Source organism: Amblyomma mixtum, chromosome 9 (assembly GCF_055824585.1).
Source record: "Amblyomma mixtum isolate Tamu chromosome 9, ASM5582458v1, whole genome shotgun sequence".
Taxonomy (NCBI): Eukaryota; Metazoa; Arthropoda; class Arachnida; order Ixodida; family Ixodidae; genus Amblyomma; species Amblyomma mixtum.
In genome coordinates this window covers 1709851-1724030 of record NC_143020.1, presented here as the reverse complement: position 1 = coordinate 1724030, position 14180 = coordinate 1709851, and the positions used below count along the sequence as shown (strand labels likewise).

Here is a 14180-nt window from a genome sequence, read left to right as displayed (position 1 = left end):
GCTCGAGCAGTATTTCGTCCCCTACAGAGTTCTCCGTCGGCTAGGCGACGTAACCTATGAAGTTTTCCCGGATGGGGCTTCCCGGACTACTCGCCGTCAGCAGAGACCAGAGATTGTTCATGTGGTGCGGATGAAGCCCTATTTTTCGCGAGACATTTAGTGACTAAGTGCTGCTCGTTACTCTGTTGTTTTTCTTTCTGTCTCCCTATTTTCTTCTTAAAGCATCGGGCCGATGCTCTTTCCGAGAGGGAGGGTAATGCCGCGTCTATAACAATAGCCGCTCGGCGGCTGTTCGGCACGCAGCTCGTGCGCCCCGCTGTTCCCTGCGGAAGAAGACGAAACTGAACGTTCCATCCTGGCCGTCGCGGTGTGCGTTCGCATCTTCTCGGTGTTGGCGTTCCTCTGCCGTCTAGACGCGGCCTACCTGTACCAACTGCTACGTGACAATATATATATATATATATATATATATATATATATATATATTTATATATATATATATATATATATATATATATATATATATATATATATATATATATATATATATATATATATTGTCACGTAGCAGTTGGTACAGGTAGCGCCGCGTCTAGACGGCAGAGGAACGCCAACACCGACAATATATATAATATTCTTTCCAAAGCTTTGTCGAAAAGCTTTGACATTTGCCTTTACCGTTCTTATTAGATAGTTTCGAATACATGCACAAAAAAGTTTTTCGCAAGCTTCCATGTGATCGCAGGCGCAATTCTGCGTGCGTTTTGCGTCAAATGTCTTACCGGGGCTGCATACAACTTGTCATTTCGTCTTTGTACGGGAATAATTTTTTCGTGAAGATTTTTGCTGGCAACAAATGGAATAGCTTTTGAGCAGGTAGCACGCTCAAAAGGGCAAAAATCAACTCAGGATAAACGTTTTTCTTCTTTATGTACGCGTCATCAAGTGTGTAATTTAGAATTTTTTTTTCTATCCGCGGGATTCATCACCACGGGCGAAAAATTGCCCACTGAGTTCTTTTCAGCCGGGTGAGATTTCTTAAGAGGAAAAATGATCTCCTATCTGACCTGTGCTTATGTGGGAGCTAAAGGAACGTGACATTAATTTTGTGCGCTGTTTCAAGGAAAAAATTTCTTCCTGGCATTCGCTTTCTTAAAGAAGCCAGAGCTCTTTTTGTGTCCTTTGCAAAAAGTATTTTTTCGAGTAGACTGATAATTAAAAAACCTTGATAACAAAAAATGGCGTGGTCATTGCAGAGTCAATGCCGCAATGTAATTTTCCAAACACTGCTTGGAAAACTAGCCCTTAAAACACATTGAATAAAAAAAGCATTTCCATACCCGAAAATTCGAGACAAAAGCAATTTTGAGAGGGAAACCTTTTATGATGGCAATATTTTCGTATAATGTAACATTTGACTATAACAATCAGTAGATTGGCAGATCATCCTCCTGCAATCTAGAATTTATTTTCAATTAACGTTTTTGCTATAGTGAAAACCGTTCTTCATTGGTTTTGTATAGGAGTCGGAACTGTCCCATGCGATCCTTCGAAACAGTTTAAAAGAAAGATTTTGCTCCATATCAGAGGAATGGACCATTACCTTCAATATTTCTGTAAAAGTATCTTCCAATTTTTCAATTTTGAAAAGTTTCCTCCGAAATTGCTGGACATTGTCTGAAAATTGCTGGACACATACCCTTAATGCCTCTGAAGCCGACCTTGCAATGCTACTCAGATACATTTTGTTACTGAATAAAATTCAATACGGCCCCGGAAAGGCGATGGTGCGATGTTGCATCCCAACACTAGGCACACTTTTATTGCGAAAGCAATACTGCTAGCACTTTTCTGCCGTCGGTGAAGGTCGTTCGTTCGCTCCGGCGCAGCTGCGGCGCACGACCCCGTGACAGCGTGACGTCACGACCAGAGGAGAGCAGGGGCCCATCTCGTCTCTTCGGCCGTAGTCGTTCCTTCGCTCGGCGCGGCGGCTACCACGTGACGGCCAGGCGTCGCTGGAGCGACGTGCTGCGCGCAAACGCCGGCGCCGTGCCGAGGAGACAGATGAAGAAAGGCAAGAGCGGTTAGCTATGCAACGCGCCCACGCCGCAGAATGGCGAGCCCGGCGGCGTTCTACAAGTTCAGTGAGCGAGAGTAGTTTCATGGACTCTCTGAATGCCGAAGAATCGTCAATGAGTAGTGCAGAGCGATATAATCCCGACAATGTAATTTCCAGTGTTCAGACCAAGAGTCATTACTTTACGGACCACCAAAGCGTGTTCATTGGAATAAACAAACAGTAGAAACCATGTTGTGTCCAGAGTAAATCCTTTAGTCGCACAAAACGCGAAGCCATGCCAAACCACCAGCAGACGCAAGCGGAGCCAGGGAGCTATTTCTTTCGGAATTACTCAGGCGGAACCAGAGCTAAGCCACAGCTAATTTTTTTGCTCATGTGGAAGCTAATGAATAATTTCTGTCTAGCTAAAATACTTTTTAAGTTCTTTCGATGCAAAAGAATGAATGCTAATATTGTAGCTTAATTTGCGTGAAATAAAGCGCTACTCTATCCCAAAAAGATCTTTCAGCGCGCTACTCTTGATAATAGTGATTTGAGCGATGATTTAAACCACTTCTATGCTGAGCATCCTCCTCAAAACTAGTGCTGGCTTCATTGATACAGAAATTTCAGGCGCGCACTGCCTCCGCCCACGCGCTGCCGTGCGTTGTTCGGTTCTGCCAACCAATGCTTCGCGGGTGACACCTTCAGCGGCGTTGGTTGTCTGTTTTCAAACAATGGTTTCTTCGCTGGAAACATAACATCGCCGTACAAGGCGTCATCATTGCGGCCTCTGCCGTCGCTGTGAACTGCACAGAAGCCTGAAGGCTGAAGCGGCTTTATTCACCATTTACGTCGCCATTTTAAATGCTAGCAGAAAAAAAAAACACTTCGCATGCTTTTCTTACAATTTGCACTCGTTCTACCGGCTATAACTCGTAATTCTAAAATCTCTTCAGTTGCCCTTTAGCGCAATGACATCGCTATTGCTTTTGTATGGACCGCTAACTGCATACATGCAGTGAGCGGGTTTACACTCTGTAGATACTAACCAGTGTTAATACTTTCGTGCCCGAAAATTACACTTCGTCATCCAGAAATCTTGAAAGTTAGCAATAAATTCCAACGCATGAGAGAGAGAGACGAATTGTATGAAAAAGTTGCCTTTATTTTCAACTAACAGTAAGCATGTTTGCCTGAGCAACACCTCTTTTATTCTTTCATCGTACATTCGAAAAACATCGCAAGACAAAGCAGGTGGAACACAAAGCTGGTTTTATGACTTCTGCCGTAATATAGATGCTTATTATCGAATGTACAGTAGCGATATCTCGTGCGAGCAGCGACACATCCTTCTCGAATGCCGGCGATGTCCATCGCCTTGTCAATCCGTTCCATTCAGTGCCTTTTAAGCAAGTAGTCTGAGTAGCCACCTTTCTTTTTTTTTTTTTTGCACAGAGAGCTTTTATAGACATGTTTTTTGGGGTTGTAAACTAAGGAACAGGGGGGTTCAGTTATTTGTTAGGCGTCAGGGCTTCAACCGACCGTAGAGGTAAAGGCAGCGCCGGCGCTGGAGTGCAGAGCCAATAGTTTGGTCTTTACGTTGCATAATCATAGAAACAGAAATGAGGGACTTCGACAAGCTGTGGTTTTATCTTACTAGACCTGGTTTAGCCGCTTAATTGGGCTCATTATTTAAGTGCAAGTTACAGGCTAAAGTCGTTGACCTGTTTTGTGGTCCTGAATGACATGGCATCGAGTTACAAGACGCTGAAGCTATATTTGGCACGCCAAAACGACCTTTTATTGATTTTAGCTCACTGCTATACCTGATGGGTCGGACGGATGAGGCTAGACTATACAGCATAACAATCTACATATCGAAACAGCATAAATGAAAGTATGCCGGGTTGGTCGTAAGGGGTAAGAATATGCGAGACCGGATGACGTGCGACTGATGCGTGCGGACCTCAGATGTTTCGAATTGTTGGCTACATACGGTGGTGCATGAGAGGGGTGTAAAGTGGCGCCGCGGCTGTTTCGGTTGGGTCGGGAGCGCTCTTTCACAGGCGACTATCTCTCGGGCCAGTTTCGGTGCGTGAGTTTGCACTTCTTTGTCGAAGCTTAGCCACACAGCAAGGAAATCGCGCGTGCGAAGAAGCGACGCAGTTGTTGGCGTCGAGGTTCCTATATGGGATTCCTGCGCCGTAAAGCGATGGCAGTCAATCGCATCGGGGGTTTGGAATCCGTCGACCGGGTGCGCAACCGCGCGGAAGCGCTGCTGACCTTTATGGCTTTCGGCTGGCGCCGTGTCATTGCTGTAAAATATTTCCTCCGGCGTCAGCATTGATCAAAGCCCTCGGTTTAATTTCCTGCCCAGCTGCGAAGACGCGTGAGGTGGCCGTACCTTGCTCCATCTACCATTACAGTTCTCGGCCGATAATGGAATCAGCTGTCGCCGATTGCTGGGTAAAGCAACTCAACTTAGATCCGTCAATTTCTGCTCTTCCAGGTTTAGGTGGTCTCTGACTTCTGCTTATAATCTGAATACACTAAAAGGAAGCACAACTTGAGAGCGTCCTAAAATTTTAGCTATGGCTACTTAGAAGCGTGGCCTACCACAAGATTTGCATGGTTTATAGTAATGAGGCGGGTACTCAGGAATATGTCAGTGCAGCCAAGAAATGATGCTGCTACTTGCATTTTTTATTTCCTGAGCATAATTTGCCTAGGCAACATTATGTGCAGTGCGGGACAGTTCAGCTCCATTTTGCACAATGTGTGGAAGCCGATACATGCAGATGGGGTAGAATATCTTCTTATTTCTGGCTCGACAGTTGTGCCTGTATATTCGGTCACACTCCGGTGGAATACCTATGTGCACCGTGCTTGCTGTCTGAAGTAGCCGGCAAGCTGTTTGTAGAAAGAAAAGAAAGAACAATAATGTTTGGCCAAACTCATCAAAGCTTTACTGTAAACCCCTGTTCCCGTTTCGTGAATGACCGCTATAAAATTATGTGTAGAGTTAAACTTCTTAAAGACGCACATGGGATATCAGGTATGCCGTAACGAGGGCCGTCGGTATAATTTTGGCCGAATTATGTTTAGCAGCGTGCTCTTGTTTCTCACAGCTCACTGTCATTTTAGATCGCAGCTTTGACCACCCGTTCTTGGATCATTCGTTGTCGTCGTTGTCATCTGCCAACTATAGCAAAATGAAGAGCACGGCAAATTTAAAAGTAAGGCTGTAACGAAGGGTGGGCGCGAGGTAAGGTGGAAAGAAGAAGGACGGGTAGTGGTTGTAAGGGATCGGTATTGTACGTGGGGTCATCGGAACGCGGCTGGGGGCGCTCACAGCGAAGCGTCTCCTTTCTTGGAACGCGGCCGCTCGCGAATGCGCCGGGGAGTACGGGTGTCCCCCGCTCCGCGGTACCGATTCATTCACGTGCTGGCACGAATGTGTATTTGTGTTTCTTTTTATTTTTATTTTGGGGTGGAGAGGGTGATTTACCCCACGGTAGTTGGAGAGGCTGGCCATGCTGTCGATTAGCCAATCATACGAAGAGTGCACAATGATTGGGTGCTACCAAATGTGGGCCGGGCCTTGAGGTCTTTAAAACCGGGCTCCGGCGCCAGAAAAAGGGTTCTGGGCTAAGGTGAGATGCTATGCATCTTCGGCTACGCCGAGTAGGGGCCTCCCCTAGTGTTAGCTAGTTCCACCTTTTTGTTGTTGCGTATCTCTTTGCTGTTTAATTTGTCTCTAGTGCCTGAACTTGTATGCAATGTAAATAGCTGTACATAAATTTCAAGTATTCGCCTTACCCCTGCATCTCAACTACTCACAAGACCGTCTCTGACGGGGCACCCCTGGTGCGAAGGAACGCTTCAGTCTTCGAGTTCTACAAACCGTCTCTGGCGGTGCACCTCTGGTGCGAGGAAGAGGAAGAGCCTGAAATTTACTGTGGTGTAACAGAGAATGGCGAAAGCATAAGGCGGAAAGCTGAGGATTAAGGTACGGCTGGCAGGCAAGAGGAGTCGCTCTCAGTTTGCGCCAGCTGCCAATTACCGACTTCCTAAACGCGTATCGCTTCCACCTGCGCAAAAGTGACTGCTTAGAAAAAGGTTAACATTCAATGGAGACGAGGAGTAAGAACGGGAAACATTTAGAGCACAAGACAGGACACATATTAAAACTGAGACGATAAGAAAAAGACAGTAGTACAGAGGAAAATGGATCGTTATATACAGATGTTGAGAGCGACTTCGGAGGTATGCGGTAGCAGCAACATACGCCAGCAACCCCTACGTTGCAGGCGCCACACATTGGAGGGTTTATGAGAAATGACACACTGTCTTGTCTAAGTGAGATAATTAGTTTAGCAGGCTGTGTCTCGCTAAAATTACGTTCTAATCAGCGTAAAATCTACCAAACAACTGCTATTGAATGCATTAACAGCTGACACGCCAACCAGCACATACCGTACCTTCTATGGGTACCACTTGCTGAGTCTATGCTGTTTAGCATGGGGATGGGCATGCGCTACTTTAAATGTGCCGGTCACGCACCTCATGGCCTACTCAAAACCAAATTGCGTCTTTCATCGCGTCGCCGTTCTTCCTTGAAGCATTGAGACAAACACATTGCAATGCCTCGGAGGGAACAACCGTTGCACAGCATCGCTCTAAACCACTGACAGTTGTTCGTTCAGTGCAATACTTTAGACACCTTGTGGGACAAAGCACAGAGCTTCGCATTCGAATCTTAAGGAAAGTTAAAGCATTGTCCCAGTTTTATTCCTAAATACGTTGCAAAAATTACGCTGCGCTGAGATTTTGCCAACAGAAAGTACAGTAATTATCGGTTAAGGTTTCGGTATTTCACCTCCATCGAATTGCATAAGCCGCGAAGTCCCGACTTTTCAATCAGCCTGTCCTGACGATTTCACCACACATCTGCTATCGGCAGAAGTATTTGACTCGCCTGACCTTGTACTCTCTGTGTTACTGCCGTAGTGACCAATTCACTTTGATGAGCGCCAATGCAAAAGGTGGAAATGTTGTGTTCCAAGAATAACTGCAGACTGGGGAACAGGCTATCTAAGTAAACAATCAGCCTGCGCGGCGTTTTGAAAGCAGTGTAAAAGATTTACCCTTTTTAAATTGCAATTAGGCAATTTCAGTTAGGTTTTTAGTCATATGAGCTAATTAACGCGGGTCAGTTGCACATCACATTTTCATTCATGCTCGGAGAGACTGCATTGATGAGGATGCATACCAAAGAACAAAAAAAAATAACAGAACAGTGATATGGCGTTTTCAAATCGCATTAAAATTGGTGTGCGTTTATAAACTCCAAAAACCAAACCTTCCATAACTTTTAGAGACTGAAGAGAAAAAGAAAAAAAACTTTGACATCACTGCGGTGACCCGCATTGGAGCAATGCGAAAGCAAAGCGCCCACGTACTATATTGATGTACGTGGCTGCTCTGAAGTCCACGTACTATATCAACGTCCACGGCTATTGTGACGTCTAAGTGTATTTTCGTCGGTTTTTTCACGTCAAATTAATTAACTAATTACAGCTCATCAGCAGAATTTTTCCCGTAGCAACATTTTATCACACTGCCGGTCACAATCACCCTTTCGCACATTTATCTTCAGAGAATGACGTGATCGTGCGGACAAAGTTGCAGACACTTTTTGCTGACACGACCGATCCATATAGTCCTGCTGCATTTAAAAAAAAATGGAGAAACTAGGCGTTGGTTTATATAAAAGATTAGTCGCAAATCTGACGCGGAAGACGCGCCTGCGAACCTCTCACGAATCTTATGCTTTCACTGCTGCGCGACCATCAGCGCGTGAACCGCGTTCAAAACGGCACTTCAGATCTGCCCGCTTTGGCGTTTAAGCGACAGTCCGTCGTCAGCCTGTGCGTGTTTGCGTACCTGCGTGAGTCAGCTTATTTCTAGACTTTCGCCGTGATCCAAGCGACCAAGCAGGTTGCAGTAGGAGGTGGTTGGACGGGGATGATGGAGCTATAGCAGAAAGGCGGTGTGGTGTCGGGCACACACCTAGGCCCTACACGATTGCAGTGGGCTTAGAAGGTGCCCATACGTGCTCCCAAAGGAGGGTGCTCTGGGTGCTCCTTCTTGGACCGGTTGGTGACAGAGAACTCTCCGAAGAAGCCTTCTATGGGTGCTCTTTCGTGTACTTGCCGTATTGTACGGATTACGTCTGCACGTAGGTCGAGGTATGGGATCCGTATACAGACTCTCAAGGCAAAAAATTGCGACATTGTAGCTTGAAGAAATCTCTGATCATATAACGCTGGAAAAAAACTTTACATAAAGAATTCCTCGCGCACAAATTTGTTGGAGTAAGCTCACCTCTTCCACACGATAGTCCAAAAGAAATGAGAATGAAGCAGCCGTTATGCGGGTCGGCGTACATAATCTTGAACGAACACGACAGCCCCTCTGAAAAGTCCAAAATGAGAAGAGAATGAATTTGTTGATATCTCCGCAGGATTTAACCTATAAAAATTTTTCTTTCGCTTCTAGCAGCACAAGGAACCGTGGTATGTTAGTCATTTTGTCTTCAATAGCGATAGTTCCGCAAGAATGTCTTCAAGCAACCAGAGGCACTTATAACCGTCTTGTACACGGTAAGCAAAAATAGGGGCCAGGTAGGGATGTCTTATTCTTGAAAATTTTTCATCGTAACATAGTACTTTCTTCTATTCAATCCACTACTTGAAGAATCAAGTGGTGCCAAGCTAAACTTTTTGAAACGAATCAAATTAGGCGACAGTTTTTGAATCCTTTTCGAATAACTGCCAATGATTACTGCTGGTGCGGATGTTTAACAAAAGGCGGTCTTGCTTTTCGTGTCCGAAACCTTGGTCTGTATTTTTTTTCGTCAAGCCCCAGGCGAGCACGCGTGCTCCTCATACCCTCTTCAGATATAACTCTCTCCACATCCGGGCGGCTCGTGTTGCGCGCACTCGAAGGTCGGGTTGCGCTAACTCGCCATGTGGCAAATGATCTCCGCCGGAAAGGAAAAGCTGGCGTTGAAATTAGCGAGAATCGTAATCGTCCTTAAAATTTTTTCCCAGCATTGGTTAGATGTGTCACACTTTCTTCAGGCACCTTGTAAAGGTTCCCACAGTAAAAACGTTGCAGAAAGTTTTAAAAAGATGTTTAGAGTTGATGTAAAAGTATGTACTTACCTAGAGATGTCTTGTACGTGATGACATTACGACGTCGACGGACACCAGTCCTGGTGGGGGTTAGACTGGTAGTAAGGTTTGTCACAAACGCTTTCCTGCGTGGAGAGCAGGCCGGTGTTATATACATGATATTTTATTCAATATATCCTTAATTGGAATGGCAGTAAAAGAAGCAAAAGTAAGTAACAGAATCTCTGTGTACCTACATAATTTGTGGTGTCCGGGGCGGGGCGTGGTACACAATGTATTGAAACATGTTGCCACCAATATAGCTCATCCTCATCATTGCTTGACAGAGTGTTCGAAGGGCGACGGGGAAGTTTATGGTCTGCTTCGTTACAAACAGCAGGTCAGGAACGGTTGTAAACTGAAATTGAACATTGTAGAGGCTGAATAATAAACAGCATGCAGCGCATTTAAATATTCCTCAGCACACCATTATAATGGAATCTACATACGCTTGCGCAGTTTTGCAGCTGATGCAATAGTTATGCAGTCTAGAGCTCTATAGGACAACCGGGAACAAGAATAATTTACCTGCATTTAAGACACCCTGAAAGGGTCCCAGGTATCACAAGTGACAAATATTTACAAACGCACCGCCAATAAAGTCAAAGGACGGTCATTACTTTGCCCTGCCCGTTAGGCATTGCTATTTCACGACATGGTGAGGTATTTCATATCTCCAGGGTTCTGGTTAGTTTTGCTTAGTTTTCACACGCACTCGTTTTTTGACTATCTCTGCTCTCCATTCCGCCCCTCAAGTATAGCGGCACCATCGTCGACCCTCTCCTCAGGAGGCGCCTTGCGCATCACATCCCGCAGGCGGACCACGATATATTCCTGCACTTTCGCCACCCTCTCCCTCGGTCTTTCAAGGTGCCCATTCCCCTTTCATTACAAACTACACTGCGGGAGGTACTCGTGGCAGCCACCCTCCACTGCCCCTTACCTTGACGTCATCCCTTATTCCTCTCATAGTAATCACCATGCGGTTATGCTTTTCTCTGCTTTCAACACACCCTTCACCTTCTACGGTAACTATCCACCTGTTGCGATTATTTCGTTCTCACCGCACCCTCTTCTTGCCATGGCAAGCCCCTTCCGGACAGTCTCCGTGGCAAACACGCACCAGTGGTGCCTTCTTGCAATTTATTTATTTATTTATTTATTGATACTGCAGTCCAATAAACTGGCCCTAGCAGGAGGGGCAATACAGTAAAGAATGTGGGAATGCAAAAAACAAAAAACACTAACGAAAAAAAAATAATGCTGGGTATAGCAGTGTTACTCAATCAATACATTCTGACACCAGCACAATAACTAACAAGACATGAAGAGCGCCTCACCCTCCTCCTTTCCCTGTAACCAGATTCCGGTCGAGGATTCCGTCGCTTTCGCGACACCCTCCTCGTTCCACTCGATCCCCTGATGGTTCTGATGGTTCCCACCCACCGCTTGCGCATTTCCGCGCTTACGTTACACTCTCTTCCTTCCACGGTAAACCTCCTTCGAGTGCTTCCTATGGTAACGCGCCCACCGGTTTTGCTGATTACTAGGACATACTGCTACTACTACTACTACAACTAATAATAATAATAATAACAATAATGCTACTACTACAACTAGTACTGCTGCTACTACTACCAGCATTAAAAAAATGGCTGAGGCTTAGCTAAGGTTAAGCCTAGTAAGATGCGAAGCATATTGATGGCTAGGCTTGGTCGTCGCTCAAATCAGCCCTGCTTCTAGGCGGCATCCCAACACCTGGCTGCCTCGTAAGTGCCCGGAGAGCGAGGCAAGCTCAGCTTTATACCGCTGCTGTAGCGTCACCTGGTCAGCTGCAGCGCCTCTGATGTGGAGCCTCCACCGCCGCGGCCGACCGCGCGAGCCGGCAGCCCATCTCTCCTCTGCTGTGACGTCATGTTGTCACGTGGTGTCACGTGGTCATGGTAGGTCCACCGCCGCGCTCGACGGGCTGTAGTGTAGCTCTAGTAATATGTTTCGCATAATAATAACACGCGAAACCCAAGAAAGGGCACTTAAGACCTGTAGCGCTAAAAAGAATCACTGCATTTGAGTTCCATTCTTCCGACCCGCTTGGCAACCCAAAATGGGATTTAAAGTACAAAGGCGGCGTCGTGAAGAAAAATGCTTACGAAAGGCACCAATGATTGTATACTTCACGCTTTATAATATTGTTAGGGTGGGTGTAAGTAGAAAGAACATTAATTCTGAACTCTGCACTTGAATTTCTTTTCAGTGGTGCGGAAGAAACATGAAAACCAATTCACAGCGCGAAGCCGTACTCCGGAGTTCTCGATCTTTCCTTAAAAACCGTATATGAGCTTAGCTGAAAAGCACAGCCTACCTCTCGGGCAATAGAAGGCATTTTTGCGCACATTATAAAAGAGTTACAAAAAAAGAAAAAACTGGTAACGGCGCAAGAGACGAGAACACGGAAGGCACACAAAGGACAGGACTGACGCCTTCCATGTCCTCGTTTCTTAAGCCATTATCAGTTTGTTTTTTTTTTCACATGAATCAACTCGCCAAAACTAGAGTTTTACTTGAGTTATCAAAAATTCGTGGGCGTTCATTCAGATTGATGCGAGGAGGCAATGGGACAGTAAGTGGCCTCTGTTTTCGTGAGTGCTTTGTTTACATGACCTAAATTCATTTCCTTCAATGACATCTTAGGTAGTATGTGGCCCTGCAGCGGTCGTTCAAACAAACCGATGCTCAGTTATTGAAACGCAGCGGTGATAATCTGCCGCATAGTCGCAGATATTCAGGTGTTTGTATGCAGATCTAAAACACATCTCAGGAAGTGAGCGTTTATGGACAAACAAAACCGCCTGACAGCAGAGGAAAAAAGTGCAAAATCAGGAAATATAAAGAAATTTCATTATTCTGCTCAAGATAAAGATACATGTATTTTAACACAGATTAATTACACACATCCATACACACATCACATAGGTGACTCCTGAATAGGCCAGCATTGGTTAGACATTCTTCAACGCCTCATAACCACCTGTATATAATCAGGGATTGCTCGCAGGCAGTCGTCTTCCAATTAAATGGATACTATCGATATCTATTATGAAACAGCAGAAAAAAGTATACTGCTTTCGACATGACAGCAACAAATAAACACCAAAATAAGCTACCCCATGGAAACAGGCTACTGTGCGCATAAAGAAGCTCCACACACGGTCGTGTTAAATCTCCGGTTATTCAGAAGTGGGAGCAACTTCCGGGGTTAGAAATACTGGTGCAATAGTACTTCAGTATTCGGAAGCAAACTTCCAGTAATAGCAGTATACGGATGCCAAGTTTGCGTTCCATCTAATCGGCAGCTCTGCCTTACTTCGCTAGAGACATGTGTCGGTGAGAGGCCTGCTTTATTAGACACCTCGTATGCAATGCTGCTCACAAAATCGCCTTACCTCTCACTGAATGCGAAGTATTGTTTTCAAGGACATTCTACAGCGCCGAGGCAGCCATTGAGCACATATTAAAGCATTGTGAAAAACCTCCAGGGACAGTTAATTTACTCACGTCACTGGCATATTGGTGCTCCATGAACAATGGATTATCTTCATAGAGCACAGCAGTAGTGATCTCTGCTACGAATAACGTATAGATGGCCAAAATGATTGCCATAGAGGCATGCACTCAGTTTACACTTGAAGAGCAGCACTGGAACCCAGGACGATGTAGCTGTCAGCTCGTGCAAGAAGGCGCTGCGAATATTGGATCTCAGCAGCCAATTCAAAGATCCTTTTCTTCATTCATTTCCTAGTGCAATTCTGGCAGTAACCACGACAAAGGAGATAGTACTGGCACGTCGAATATTGACCTACTTAATCATCTACGTCGAAGTGTAGCTTCTTATCAGATGACAAATTGACTAACTAGATATTCTGTGCCTTCGGCGTTCTTGATCGTTATGAAGCCGAAAGGTCACGCCAACAGACTGACATTGCTTATACATTTTAAGATATATCCATAAATTATGTACACTAATAGCCAAAATCCGCATAAATGAAACAAAAGGAAGTAGGCACTTCTGCCAATGCATATTTCTCAAATTATTTGAATAACGCCGATAAAACAGTTAAATTATGCTTTACGCTTTCCCGAAGGAGGGGAGAAATATAGTTTTTCTTGGCCGAACGGCGATAGCTTCACTAAACCGCGCTCTGCTTGAGAAATGGATGTTCAAAACTTTGTGAGGACCTCCAGGCATGAATTGCATCTTTTTCTTCCTTGATATATACAAATAAAGTGTATAACAATAATTATTGAATGATGAAGTCATTCGCAAAAAGCTGTCAGTACAGAGCCGAGGCAGCCGTTTTAAAAGCGCTTATATTAACTGCACTTCAAAATCCACTACAATGGCGGCACAGATTATATTTTATTGAGACTGCAACAAGAGGGCTTTAAAATATAGAGCGTGCACTTCATATACCATCAGCATATGTTACACATAAAAAGTAGGGGTGTGCGAATATCAAATTTTTCGAATACTAATCCAATACGAATACTTGATTCCGAATATCGAATCGAATATCGAATAATCAAGGACAGACGCATTTAACCACTACAAAACATTTGTTTGAGCACCCAAGAATATCACAGTTCTACTATCGATGATTAAATGAACACAAAAGGTATGTGTGGCTGCACAAAAAGTATCAGTCTCGAACATTATTCTTAGAAGAGTGGAAATATCAGAGAATATGGCTGGTACACAGCATTGATTAAGGCTAGCTTGCCATCACCACGAACGCGCGTTGCTGGGATGAACATAAAAGGTTGTCGTGAAGGAAAAACCGCTGCTCCACATGGTCAGGCAGAAGTAGTTCCCTTCTACTTCC

General features: G+C 44.9%; 1 protein-coding gene across 1 annotated transcript; it reads right to left on the bottom strand.

The window, feature by feature from the left end:
• Nucleotides 1-4787: 4787 nt before the first annotated feature.
• On the bottom strand, nt 4788-12960 carry LOC149328057 (uncharacterized). The gene is made up of 5 exons (XM_089561346.1): nt 12856-12960; nt 9498-9658; nt 9292-9386; nt 8450-8539; nt 4788-4972 (listed from the first exon to the last, which is right to left on the bottom strand). Exons 1-5 carry the CDS (start codon nt 12958-12960, stop codon nt 4788-4790), a joined length of 636 nt encoding a protein of 211 aa, XP_089417472.1.
• Between the last annotated feature and the right edge of the window lie 1220 nt (nt 12961-14180).

Excerpts from the sequence above, each read along its gene's own strand:
- LOC149328057 (XM_089561346.1), bottom strand. The coding sequence starts at position 12,960 with ATGGCAATCATTTTGGCCATCTATACGTTATTCGTAGCAGAGATCACT. Across the intron at positions 9,387-9,497 it reads CCCCGGACACCACAAATTAT|GAAAGCGTTTGTGACAAACC; the intron begins GTAGGTACACAG and ends CTCTCCACGCAG. Across the intron at positions 8,540-9,291 it reads CACGTACAAGACATCTCTAG|AGGGGCTGTCGTGTTCGTTC; the intron begins GTAAGTACATAC and ends TGGACTTTTCAG.